General features: G+C 40.1%; 1 protein-coding gene and 1 long non-coding RNA gene across 2 annotated transcripts in view; one reads left to right on the top strand and one right to left on the bottom strand.

Annotated features, from left to right (window-relative positions):
* Window positions 1-1,570: 1,570 nt before the first annotated feature.
* LOC147342541 (uncharacterized) lies at window positions 1,571-13,361 on the top strand. The gene is made up of 3 exons (XR_015157906.1): window positions 1,571-1,675; window positions 9,585-9,639; window positions 12,437-13,361. It is a non-coding gene; the product is annotated as an uncharacterized LOC147342541 (long non-coding RNA).
* Window positions 5,417-13,949, bottom strand: part of CCDC83 (coiled-coil domain containing 83) — a 47,406-nt gene continuing 38,873 nt past the window's right edge. Inside the window, exons 9-11 of the mRNA XM_086384712.1 lie at window positions 10,362-10,438; window positions 9,614-9,822; window positions 5,417-5,598 (exon numbers count right to left, since the gene is read on the bottom strand). Coding sequence (XP_086240838.1) covers window positions 5,437-5,598; window positions 9,614-9,822; window positions 10,362-10,438 — 448 coding nt within the window. The 3' untranslated portion in view covers window positions 5,417-5,436. The remainder of the gene's footprint in view (window positions 5,599-9,613; window positions 9,823-10,361; window positions 10,439-13,949) is intronic.

The following is a 13,949-nucleotide window of genomic DNA, read 5'->3' as shown; positions in this document are numbered from 1 at the left end:
GGAAGCTCTTGCTGCCATTCACTCTGTCAAGTTCATGAAATAGATTGGAATATGGTTATTTAGCGGGATACCTTTTTTTAAAAAATCTTTTTGAATTACACAACATATCAGTCTAGCACACAAATCTTAAGTGATGAATGTTTGCAAAGTGAACACATTCATGTTAACTGCCATTCATTAAAATGAGCAGAAAACTCCTTCATATACCCTTCTCATCATTCCTCGCCACAGAAGTAACCACTCTTCTGTCATCAGGGTTAGCATGCTTGTCCTGTTTTTGAATGTTGTGTAAATGAAGTCATACTGGATATGCTCTTTTCTCTCTGCCTTCTTTCACTTTGATGTTATGTCTATAAGATTGATCTCTATATTAATAGCTACATATGGAAGTTGTTTATTCTTGCAGTGCTATTTACTCAACTGAGTGAGTATCACAGAATTTACTTACATCTCCTACTGCTGATAGTCATTTGGGTTGTATCAAGTTTTTGGCAATTATCAGTAAATCTGTTAGGAACGTTCTTATTCGTGTCTTTTGGTAAGCACAAGCACTTGTTTCTGTTCCATATTACGATAAGAGTGAAATTGCTGGATTGTAATGTGTGTGTATGTGTATGTGTGTGTGTGTGTGTATGGATACACACACACACACACATATATGTTCAGCTTCAATAATTATTGCCAAACATTCCAAAGTGTTTGTGCCAGTTTATGCTCCTATCACAGACTGTGTGGTGGTAGTGCTCAGTCGTGTCTGACTCTTTGCCACCCCATGGACTGTGGCCCACCCAGCTCCTCTGTCCATGGGATTCTGCAGCCCAGAATACTGGAGTGGGTTGCCATTTCCTTCTCCAGGGCATCTTCCCAACCCAGGGATCAAACCCGCATCTTCTGCATCTCCTGCATTGGCAGGTGGATTCTTTACCACTGAGCTACCTGGGAAGCTTCAACAACCATGAGGAGTTCAGATGTGTATCCTTATCAATATTTACTAATTTCAACTTGACAATTTTAGCCATTCTAGTGGGTGTGTAATATATCGTGGTTTTAATTTGCTTTTCCCTCATTACTAATAGTGTTAATCTCCTTTTTAGTTATTTAGATATACTCTTCTGTGAAGTGTCTGTTCAAGTCTTTTTTTCTGTTGATTTGTTCAAGTTCTTTATATATTTAGGATATGATTTTTTGTTAGATACATATATAGGAAATATATTCTCCCAGTATGTGGCTTGCCTTTTGACTTTTAACAGTGCCATTTAACCAAAAAAGATATTTTTTAAAATTTATTTTTAATTGAAGGATAATTGCTTTACAGAATTTTGTTGTTTCCTGTCAAACATCGCATGAATCAGCCATAGGTAAAAATTGCATAATAAAATGCAATTTATCAATCCTTTTATGAAGAGTTATTTTCTATTATGACTTCTATTTTCCCCAGGAAGGTGGTTAATTTAGGGAGCAGTAGGCTTGGTGGGACCTTGTGGAACATTGCTAAATCCACATTTACCCATGTACCAATGTTGTTTAAAATTTCAAGCATAGGTTTTGTGGATCTATTGGATATGCATGGGGGATATGAAGATATTGTTTTATTTTCTACTAAAAGCTTCGTTGTTTTACCTTCCATATTTAGGTCTCTGGTCCACTTTGAGCTGATTTTTACTTACAGCAGGAGGTAAGAGTTAAGGTTTATTTTTTGCCATACAGTTGCCTAAGCATCATTTATTATTAATATTAAAAAGACCACACCCCTAACTGAATTATAGTGGTATCTTTGCAGAAATCAAGTGACTGTAAATGTGTGGATTTGTTTCTAGACTCTTTATTCCGTTCCCCTGGACTTATTCTTCATCCTTGGACCCATGGGGTGCTGTCTTAACTAATGAAATGTTATATGAGGCCTTGCAATTTGGTACTGTTAAGTGCTGCAGATTGTTGCTTTTCTTCAAGATTGTCTTGGCTAATGTAGGTCTTTTGCCATGTTATAAATTTCCATAATAATGTCAGAAACAACTTGTTAATTTCTATAAAAAATGCTTTAATTTTGATCTGGATTCACTGAGTCTACAGATCAAATTGGAAAGAACAGGCTTCTTAACTATTTTAAATCTTCTACTTCATGATAATCGTGTATATATTTATTCCATTTAAGTCTTTTATCTCAACGTTTGTCTTCAGTATAGAAATTTGGCTTATTTTTCATTATAAGAATTCCTTGATATTTGATGTTTTCATGCTATTATATTTTATTGTTGCCAATTGTTTGTTGCTAGTATAAATACATTAGATCTCTACTGACCTTGTACTCTGTGACCTTGCTAAACTCACTTGTAAATTCTAATAGTTTGTAAAATACTTTGCACTATCTACATACAAAACTTGATATCTATAAGTAAGATAATTTGCTTCTTTATTTCTAATCTCTATGTTTTTAATTTCTTTTTCTTGCCTTTTATTGGATGGGTTAGAACACTTTAGTGTTCAAGTCAACACTGTTGAATACAAGCATGATGATGAACATATATGTCTTGTTCCTGACCTCAGTAGGAAAATGTTTAATATTTCACAATACAGTATTAGCTATAGGTGTTTATTTAAAAAGATACTCCTTGTTTGCTAAGAGCTTTATCATATTGCTTTAAATTTTTATCACAGTCTTGAATTTTAGCAAATGCTGTACCTACTAAGATGATCATATGAGCTGCCACCTATGTTCTGTTCATTATACCCTTAATTTTTTTGTTTTGAGACAACTGTAGATTCACATGCAATTGTAGAAAATAATACAAGCAGATCACGCAGGCTTTTTCTCCATTTTCCCTCAAAATAAGCATTTTTTTCAAAATTCAGTACGATGTCACAACCAAGGGACTGACATTGGTCTTGTTCATGTTTCCGCTCTGATTTTTGAATATTAAATCAACCTTGCTTTCTTTATTCATGAAATATTATTTATTATTATATATTGCTAGATTCAATAAACTAATATTTTGTGAATGATTTTGCGTCTATATTCATGAGAGATACTGGTCTTTAATTTTCTTTTCCTGAAATGATGTTGCCAGCTTTTGATATTAGGATTATAGTGACCCCACAGAGTACTTTGGAAGTTGTTTTTTTCTCCATTCTCTCAAAGATTTTATGTATGTTTGATATTATGTCTTTCTGAAATGTTTGGAAAAATTCACCAGTAAAGCAAGCCAGCTGGCTTTGAAAAAATTTAAAATATAGATTTGATTTGTTAAAACAGATCAAGGCCTACTCAGAATTTTTATTTTGTCCTGTTTTTCAACAAATGTTTTCATTTAATGTAAATTGTCAAATTTATTGGGAAAGTTTTTTTTTCCATAATGTCTGTAATCCTGTAGTGATGTCTCTTTTTTTCCATTTATTTTCTCTATTTTTTGGTTAGTCTTACTGGTGGTTATCAATTTTAATTAACCCTTTTGGCTTTGTTAATTTTCTCTTTTATACATCCAATTTCTATATAATTAATTTCTGCCCTTTATTTCCTTTCTTCTACTTTCTTTAAGTTTATTGTTGCTGCTTTTTTTTTTTAAGATTTTTGAAATAGAGGATTCAAAGATTGAACTTTCAACCTTTCTTATTTTTAATATATAAACTTAAGCTCCAGGAGTTGGTGATAGACAGGGAAGCCTGGCGAGCTGCAGTCCATGGGGTTGCAAAGAGTCGGACATGACCGAGCGACTGAACTGACCTAAGGTTATAAATTTCCCTTTAAACAACACTTACCTGGTGTTACAAGTTTTGATGTCATATTTTTCATTATAATGAAAAGTATTTTTCCTTGTGATTTCTTCTTTAACCTATAGCTTTTTCAGAAGTATCTTGCTTACTTGAAAATTATAGTGTTTTGTTATTGTTGTTGTGTTATTTTCTACCGTGGTCAGAGAACTGTTCACGCATTTCAACTTTTTGAATATTTGTTGCCACTTACTTTATTTCCCAGGATACAGTCTATTTTTGTAAATATTTTATGTACATTTGAAAAATATGTGCATTCTACAGTTGTTCAACTTTTTAAATCCTTCATGATTTAGGTGTTTTTTTATTTTGTTTTGTTTTTGTCTATTAGTTACTGAGACAGGTGTGGTAAGATCTTCAAGTCTGACTTGGGATTTGTTTCTGCCTTTTTTGTTTTTTTTTTTATTTTGGTAAAATATACATAGCATAAGGTTTACCATATTGCTTTTTAGTTTGGTAAATTTGGCTTTATATATTTTGAGATTATGTTATTATTTAGAATTGTTATGTCATCCTGATAAATTAATCTGCTTATTATCATGACATATTTTGCTTCATTTTCTCTTTTTCTTAACACTTCTTACCTTAAAGTCTACTTTAATAGTTTAGTCATACGGCCTTCCTTTTGGTTAATGTTTGGTCAATCTATCTGTGGCCTTATATTTAAAATGTGTTTCTTGTAAAAAGCTTTACAAGTAGAACTAGCTTTAAAATGAAATGCCAGTGTCAAATTCAGGTACAGTCAGAGTGTCCTTGCCTTGTGGTACCAGTAACAGGGAAGTAATGATGGCCTTGGAAGGGGACTCAGAAGTTTAGATTTGATATCGCTGATGGGAGATGGACCTCTCTATTTTTTTAAATCCTTTTTTCTCTTTCTGTTTATTTTTGGCTGCATTGGTCTTGGTTGCTGGCTTTTCTTGGCTGGGGGCTGCTCTCTCGTGGCAGTGTGTTGGGCTTCTCGCTGCAGTGTCTTCTCGTTGCAGAGCACCGGCTCAGGCACACGGGCTTCAGTAGTTCTGGTCCAGGGCTCGAGAGCGCAAGCTCAGTGGTTGTGGCACACGGGCCCAATAGCTCCGCAGCCTGTGGGATCCTCCCCAGCCAAGGATCGAACTTGTGTCCCCTGCATTGTGAGGCAGATTCCTAACCACTGGACTACCAGGGAAGCCCTGGACCTCCCTACTGATGGACTATTTCTACAAAACAAACTACCACCCTCAAATGGGTTTCTAAAATGTTTGATATTCATTATAAATCGTGTCAGGGTAAAGAAGAGTGGACTTGATTGTGGACTGGCTATCATCCAGCACCCTCAAAGGGAAAGATATATAGTCAGCGCTATGCAAACCTCTGAATTTTCCTCAGAAAATCTGTAAATGAACTATTTCATATGGGTATCCTAGATCAATTGGTAAATGTCTAAATGGTAAGCACCCTAGGGGACCACTGTTATGCTCCTGACACTTGAAATATGAAGTGTACTTTCATTTTTATCTCTCGGGCCATGCAAGTAAATGAATAGCTGAATACTCAGAATTTTGATTTTAACTGTAATTATGACCTTTAGAAATATTCACTGCTTTAAAAATGGACCAAAGTGTAAATAAAATGGGCAACTGATACATCTCAGTTCCCCAAAGAAAAATACAGGAAGTTGTTTTTCACTTTTCAGTTTTAGAGAAAAGACTTCATCATTTTATACGTGATGTGGCTTTCTGGGCTCCTGACATCTTCATAGAATTTGACTGGAGTTTCCTTCTCTTGGAAGTGGATGGGCATTTTCTTGCTCTCCACAGTCATGAGCTTCACTTCCAGGGGGCCCAGGTTTACATAATCCTGCGGTGAACAGACACAGAGGAGACAGGAGATGTTAGTTAGCAAGTTACCAGCCTTTGGGGGTCAGGTTTTATTTATTATAGTTGGCCTTTATCCGGCAGATTACACTGTATCCTAATTGTCTGAATGCTGTATAACACGTGAAAAATAGGAGCTACTGTAAATAAAAAACTCAGTAAACGCATACACCCACTGGGTCATGGTAGGCAAGATCCCCCAAAGAGCAGGCAGCAAGACTAGCAGGCTTGTGTCTTGGGAACTTGGGCCGTGGGTCGGGGTGGCAGGGTGGGGGGAGTTGGGAGGCATCAATAGAGTAGGGAGATATATCCTCTGCAAGCTCTTTAATCAGTAAAATAAAGTATTGGCTGCATTTATATAGCCCTCTGCTGGCCAGGATATAACCACAGCAGAGTTTTATATATTATTTGCGATCAAAGGGAAAGATCTGCTAACATTTTTGACAATGAATATCTTAATACTGAGCAAATCCACATGAGTTTTACACATTTCACAGGATCTACTATAGCTATAAAGCTTACCACATTCTGCCAAACTAAATATAGTTTAACATATCAACAAACAGAATGGGAAGTCTAATTGATATGAAATCCCACAGCTAACCCCAAACTGGGTTGAAACAGCTCCAGCCCTGTTCAGTGCACACCTTCCTTTTGAAAGCTTCTCCAAGTCATACCTCCTTCTTTTGAACTCCTTCAACACTTCAGCAAACCTTTCCCAAGTGCCCACTATGTGCCAGGATGTGTACCAAGTGTTGGGGCACAAGACTGGTCACAGAGACAGATAACAGGTATACGTTCCTCCTGAACAGTAGTCAGTGATTGTCTTACCTGCTTTCTACTAGCAACATGTGATTTCGAGTAGGGCCAGCCACACGGGCATCTTGAGACTATACTTCTTCCTGTTCTCCCCCCTTTAAATTCTCAAGCATCTAACAAGTACCTGGCATGTTGTGAGGTTATCAATAGACATTTATAAGAATTTAGGAGAATCAAAGAATGGAAAAGGAAGGCGATGTTTTATTTCTCAAAAATGCATATAACTATATTTAACTTTTAAAATACACAATTCTAGAGCTGCAATAAATGCATGAGAGAAGAAAAGCAAATTAATGGAAATGTACCATATATTTCAGAACCGTCTAGAGCAGAATTCTGAAGTGAAACCCTATATTAGTCTGCCTGAGCTGCCACAGCAAAATACCATAGGCTGACCGGCTGAAACAGCAGGACTTTATTTCTCACAGTCCTGGAGGCTGGAAGTCCAAGGTCAGGGGGCCAGCATGATTGGGTTCTGGTGAGAGCCCCTTTGCAGACGTCTGCCTTCTCACAGTGTCTCACAGAGCAAAACCTCTTCTTATAAGGTCACAGTCCTATCAAATTAGGACCTTTATGACCTCACATAACCTTAATTACCTCCTAAAGCCCCAATCTCCAGATATAGTCACAATAGGTGTTAGGGTTTTCAACATATGAAATGGAGTGGGAGGCAGGAACACAGTTGAGTCCGTAGCAATACAATGCCATTTCCACCACATCAAAAACTTCCATGGAAAGTAAGAAGGTCTTAGAAGAGAACATAAGCAAAACATTCCCTGACATAAATTGTACCAGTGTTTTCTTAGGTCAGTCTCCCAAGGCAATAGAAATAAAGATGAAAATAAACAAATGGGACTTCAACTTACAAGCTTCTGCACAGCAAAGGAAGCCATAAACAAAACAAAGAGCCTGCAGAATGGGAGAAAATATTTGCAAATGATGTGACTGACAGGGGCTTAATTTCCAAAATATACAAACAGCTCATACAACACGACAACAAAAAAACGAAACAACCCAATCAAAAAGTGGGCAGAAGACCTAAAGAGACATTTCTCCAAAGAAGAAATACAGATGGTCAGTAGACACACGAAAAGATACTCAACAATGTGAATTATTAGAGAAATGCAAATCAAAGCTATAACAAGGTACCACCTCATACCAGTCAGAATGGCCATCGTTAAAAAGTCTACAAATAGCAAATGCTGGAGAAGGTGTGGAGAAAAGGGAACCCTCCTACACTGTTGGTAGGAATGCAAATTGGTGCAGCCAATGTGGAAAACAGTATGGAGGTTCCCCAGAAAACTAAAAATAGAATTATCATATGATCTAGCAAATCCCACTCCTGGGCATATATCCAGACAAAACTATAATTCAGAAAGATACACGCACCCCTATGTTCATGGCAGCAGTGTTAACAATAGTGGAAGACATGGAATCATCCTAAATGCCCATCGACAGAGAAATAGATATAGAAGATGTGGTACATGCATACAACGGAATACTACTCAGCCATGAAAAAGAACAAAATAATACCATTTGCAGCAACATGGATGCAACTAGAGATTATCATATTGACACTAAGTGAAGTAAGTCAGAAAGAGAAAGACAAGTAGCATATGATGTCACTTATACATGGAATCTAAAATAGGACCCAAATGAACCTGCCTATGAAACAGAAACAAAACAAAATCAGGGACATAGAGAATAGACCGGTGGCTGCCAAGCGGGTGAGGGGTGGCAGAGAGGGCAGGAAGGGGAGTTTGGGGTTAGCACATGCAAACTGGTATGTATATATAGAATGAATAAAGAACAAGGTCCTACTGTATAGCAAAGGGAACTATATTAATATCCTGTGATAAGCCATAATGGAAAAGAATATGGAAAAGAACATATCTATATCAGTCACATTATTGTACAGCAGCAGTGAACGCAATGTTGTAATTCAACTTTGCTTAAATAAAAAGTGAATTTAGAAAAATAAATTCAATGGATAAAGGCAAAAATAAAAGTAAAAAGGTCTTTCGCTCAACCAAATGGTGTGGAATTTTGGAATTTTGTAGACAGTTGTCCCCTAGCGTGAGGTCGCTGTAGCATGCCAGGTGTTCTGATACCAAGATACGCATGTGGGTTTAAGTGCTATAGAGTCTGGAACCTTAGTCTTTAAATTGTCACTTGATGGCAGCAGGACTGAGTTGTACTTAGTTACAATGGTTTTTATTGACTTATTCAGTTTCTGCTGCTTTCTTAATCACTCTTTTCTCCTATCAGACTTTAAGTTCTAGGAGAACTTTTAAGGTTATCAGTAGTACCAAGAAGGAAAACAGCAAGAGGTGGATATGAAAGTGACTGGAAGGTACCAAGAAGGTTTTAAAATTCAAAGGCTTGTTAATCCAGGTTTTGCCTAATGGTATTATATGGCCATTTGTACTTTCCAAATGGTGACACTGATATACATCCTATCCCATGCTTTTCTTAAAATATGATGCTGACCACCTTCTTTCAAGATGCAGGAGCTATGTTATTTACCCTTTGGGTTGAAATTTGTAGCTACACCAACAGATGGAAAATGATGGACGTGCTGGCGTAAGCTTTCCACGTCATAGGAAACATTTGGTCTCTGGGACTGATGGCTTGGGGGAAGCCAGATACCGGAACAAAGGGACGATCAAGGAGACCTGCGTCTGTGAGGAGACCCGTGTGGAGAGGAACTGAGGCCTAAGCTCCGCCAGCATCACCTGGCCAGCCAGGTTGGTGAGCCTCCTCAGAGGTGGGTCTCCCTGCCCAAACCCAGCCTTCAGCCGACACGCGGGTGTGCCTGCTACGGAACTCAAGTGAAGACGGTGCATGGAAGACCTGGCCAAATTCCTAACCAACAGAAGCCTTGAAAGAGAATAAATGGTTATTGTTGTAAACCACTAAGTCTTGAGGTAGTTTATCACGTGGCCCTAGATGTTCTGCCTTATACCATATACTAGTGATGGAGTTCTATCAATGCATAGATGTAGCAAGCTGGGCAAAGAGTGAAAATAGTATCTAGCGACTGGCGTGGATGGCGGGCCGCTTTAACTAATAACTTGCAAATAGAATTTTTCAGTATCCGTATTTTCGATTGATTTTCTCCACTAATTAATCAAACAACATTTTCTCTAGCAGTCAAGATGTCTTCTCATGAATCTTACCTTGAAATCCTGCTCATCCTCATACAGTAAGTATTTCATATCAGAGGCCCCAAACTCTATGCTTGAACTCTCTTCTTCATCTATCTTCAGAAGCTGGCCAAATCTGCTGTCCTTGTGACTAAGACGAAAACCACTGCTCCCAAATGAGATGCTTGACACGTCTCTGCTTTTTATGTCTACAGGTTGTGAGTCTGACTTTTCTGGGATGACTGCAAAGAAATTAATTATGTACAGCTTTTGGACAGATAAGAATATGGCGTATACTTTGTGACATTTTGAATTTGAAAGTCCTTTGAGAATCTCCAGGAGGAGACGAATTTGAGAATTAGAAATGTAGAATCGAAGTATCAGAGTGAGAGTGAGTCCCATTGTTTGCAACCATGTCTAAGGTGCATTTCCCTGTGTCAGCTAATAAGTTAACATGATCGTACGGGCTCTGTGGGTATGTTGGCATTTTGGTTGGTTGGCTGAACTGAACTGCAAACCGTGCTGGTGTAGACATCATCCTGTCCCTCTTCACCAGCTTCCAGTTCATTCACTGTGACACACGGTGACTTCGATTTGAAAACAGGGCTAGGGAAAGGAGATGGGTTGGGTCAGCTCTGCAAGGACAAGAGGAAAGTGGAGGAGCTGGCAGGTATCTACCCCCTGAATCACTCTCGGCTATGAGGTGCCTGTCCGTAATAAGAAGCTCAATAAGTGTTTGCCAAATTAAAAAAAAAAAATCACCATAACAATAAAATAATACCTTTATGTGTTTCTGACAACTCCAAAGGCACTTCAGGTGGTACTTCCTGCCCAACAGCCTGGGTAAGATACAGTTGCCTAAAAACAAATAAGAAAAGTAGTCTATCAGCCAACAAATGTTGTAGCCCCTGCTCAGGAGTGTCTATCTCTCTGCTGGGAGCTGGAGATGCACAGATGAAAAAGGGGCATTGGGCTCAGTCGGGTGGCAGGCAAGACGACAGCGTTTTATGATGATGGTTGTACCAGGATGGTGATCAGCACAGTGTCAGGAGTGCTGTGGTCTTCCCACGTGGTACAGAAGTGAAGAATCTGCCTACAGATGCAGGAGGTGCAAGAGTGTGGGCTCGATCCCTGGGTCGGGAAGATCCCCTGGAGGAAGAAATGGCTACTGACTCCAGTACTCTTGCCTGGGAATTCCCATGGACAGAGGAACCCGGTGGGCTACAGTCCACGGGATCAAAAAGACAAGACTGAGCACCTGCACGTGTGTGTGCGCGTGCACACACACACACCCACACACCCACAAGAAGTGAGAGAAGAAGCACCGGATTTAGTCTTAGGAGGTAAGGAAAGGTTTCCAGGAGGAGATGACACCTGAGTCGAGTCCTGAAACACCAAGAGATATTTGCCAAGGAAGAGCTTGGGGTAGGGGGTGCATCCCATGATAAGGGAACAAGAGACAAAGTCCAAGAAATGAGAGTGATCACAACAGCAGTTACATCACTGTTGCAGGAATCCAGATGAGGAATGACAGTGGCCAGCATGGGATGGATTTGAAAAAAAAAAAAAAAGGAAAAGACTCGACAGTGAGCAGTAGGAATCCAAGATGGCATCACGGTCCTGGCTTTCACTGAGTGGCGTGCTCCAGCTACAAGCTGGTGAGTTACACGTGTGCAGTCGCAGCTCTCTGTGCTGCAGAGGCCCGTGGAGTTTTCTGTCAGAAGACACGATACCTTGAAAGCTGTGTGTGGCATTTCCATGAAGTTTGCCTGAAGACAGCATGAACCAAGTGACCCTTGCAGATACGCTAACAACCTTTCATGCTCAGCCAGCCAGCATCCTGAGTGAATCCCCTGGATTACAGGCTGTTAGTTTCTTAAAGCACACAAAGTGTCATCCGAGATGCTTACAGCTCCAACAAATCATGTCACTACATATACTAGTTATCTCTTAAAACCTCCTTAAGACTTGGTGAAGGTGTGTCTCGGTGAAGCTCTGGTCTACAGGTGGTCAAGTCTGAGGCCACAGAGTTCTCTTCTTCCCTGGCTTTGGCCTCCTGCATGACTAAGATCTTACTAAACACTGTGACCTTCACGAGTCTGGCTTCTCTCTTAATCATGGGTTTCTCGTCATCTTTGGAACACCGCAGCGCAGCAGCGCTTGGTATGTGACGGTGTGGAAAACATTTTAAAGAAGGCCATCATATGAGACTGGTGTTAGATAGATTTGAGGTACTGGTTCCCCTAGACGCAGCTCTGTGGCACTGAGGTCCCTGGGCAGTCACCTCTAGCTTACTCATCTCATCTAATGTTGCAAACAAATCCTGCAATGCCTTATTGGAGTCATGAAGGAAAGCATTGAGGGAGGTCTGATGGGAAATAGAGGATTAATAACTCTATTAGCTAGAATACCCGATTCTTCATACAAATAGGAAAGAAGACAACTTTTTACACGTTCACTGGGTAGAGTTCATGTCTATTTCTCAACTAGAATAGACAGGACTCAATTCTCAACAAAGAAGTGGAATGGACAGTTGTCATAAATTACATACTATATATTATTTTGACTTGAAAACGGGTACAGTAAAAGTTCCTGAGGAACTCAACACTTTTCCTTCTGGATTAGCAGCGTAACAGATAACTAAGGGTTTGCACATATCTCTGTTTCTGTATGTGGTCTTTCTAAAATGTCCTAAACACTTGTCTAAAAGGAATTTACAGTCTAGGAGGGAAGCAGATGTTAAGTAAGTAATCACTAGTGTGATAAATGCTGGTTACAAAGGAGAAGTTCAGGGTGTCCTGGAGGCATATACCAGGCACGTTTTAAAAACAGTCTGTGTTGTTTCTTTCCCCTCAGATGGATTTTGACTTCATCTCTCCCAGCTCTGAAGCAAGACTAAGCGTTCATGTCTCCCACTAAAGAAAGCCAGCCCACAAAGCTTGGATGAACACTGTGGGTTTTACCGAAGATTTCCGTGAGGGAAGCTAGAGGACACGGCTAAATGACATCACAGCAAAGCACACAACTCCATGAAAACCCTCTTTACAACTTTCTCATCTCCCTTCCTGCCCTTGCCAAACTCTCTGTATCCCGGGAAGGAATTCCCTTTTATTATAATGAGCATTTCACCTGCACATCAGCACTGAATCAGGAACAACAGACCAAGCTGACCGAAGCAGGAAGTGAGGTCAGCAGTTTACAGGGTAGCTCTTTCTGGAGGTTTGGGTGGTTTGGAAGAGAGAAAAAGAGCACAGCGGGCAACAGGTGGAGCGGTGGTTAGAAGACCTGGCTGGCAGAGATGCGTGATTACAAAGAGATGAGGCAGCAGGTGCTTTGCGGCAGAGGCTGTCTGGGTGTGGAACTGGAGAGGTGTCATTGGGAGGGATGCTGGCAAAAGACAGCATTGCCCCTGGGGGGACAGTGAGGCCCCCCCTACCCCCTAGGGACTCTTAAGGGCATCAGCTCAAGAGATGGATGTGCAAGAGTCCTGTAGGAAGCCAGTTCATTCAGCCCGATGGCCCACTTCGCCTACTGGTACCTGCCGCCCAGGGGCAGCACACAGATTGTGGAAGGGAGCAGGTGACTCTTCCTCTGTCCTGCCCACCCAGAGTTCAGGCTATAAAGTCAGCCTACTGTCTCCCAGCTTCTCCAGTCTTGTATCTTGACACCCATCATTTAGCTCAGCAAAAACAAAACCAAAATCCCACAACTTACCCATATCCACCCTTCCTGGAACACATTAGGAAGTTTGCCATCAATAAATACTTTACTGGGGCTCAAACAGTACTTTTTCCATGCCACACAAACAACAGAACCACTTGGATGTAAATGTTTTCCTGGGCCTTCCACCGTGTTGAACTTCTCTGCCCAGACCCAGATATTTTTCTCCCATCTTGCACATATACACCCTACATTTGAGTGGTTTAATTCCTCTATCTTTCTAAGCATGTTTTTGTTCAAATTATGAATGCCACTTTGCTTTAATTCCATATTGTATGTGTGCTCAGTCACTCAGTTATGTCCGACTCCTTGAGGCCCCACAGGCTGTAGACTGCCAGGCTCCTCTGCCCATGGAATTTTTCAGGCAAGAATACTGGAGTGCGTTGCCATTTCCTCCTCCAGGGGATCTTCCCAATTCAGGGACTGAACCCACATCTCTTGCGTCTCCTGCATTGGCAGGTGGAGTCTTGACCACAAACACCACCTGGGAAGTCCAATTCCATATTCCAGGGCTCTGATTTTCCATCAAGATTGGTATATTAAGACTTACTTTGTCAGATAAGAAAAAGCGGTAATCTAAAATGCAAAGCCATATATATACACATTTGATTTCACTTACGCAGGAATAAATGTGACTTGGAATGCCAGG

Source organism: Bos grunniens, chromosome 29 (assembly GCF_055505025.1).
Source record: "Bos grunniens cultivar Pamir isolate PY7600 chromosome 29, Bosgru_T2T1.0, whole genome shotgun sequence".
Lineage (NCBI taxonomy): Eukaryota > Metazoa > Chordata > Mammalia > Artiodactyla > Bovidae > Bos > Bos grunniens.
Note: the sequence above shows the minus strand (reverse complement) of the source record. Positions and strands in the feature narration are given on the sequence as shown.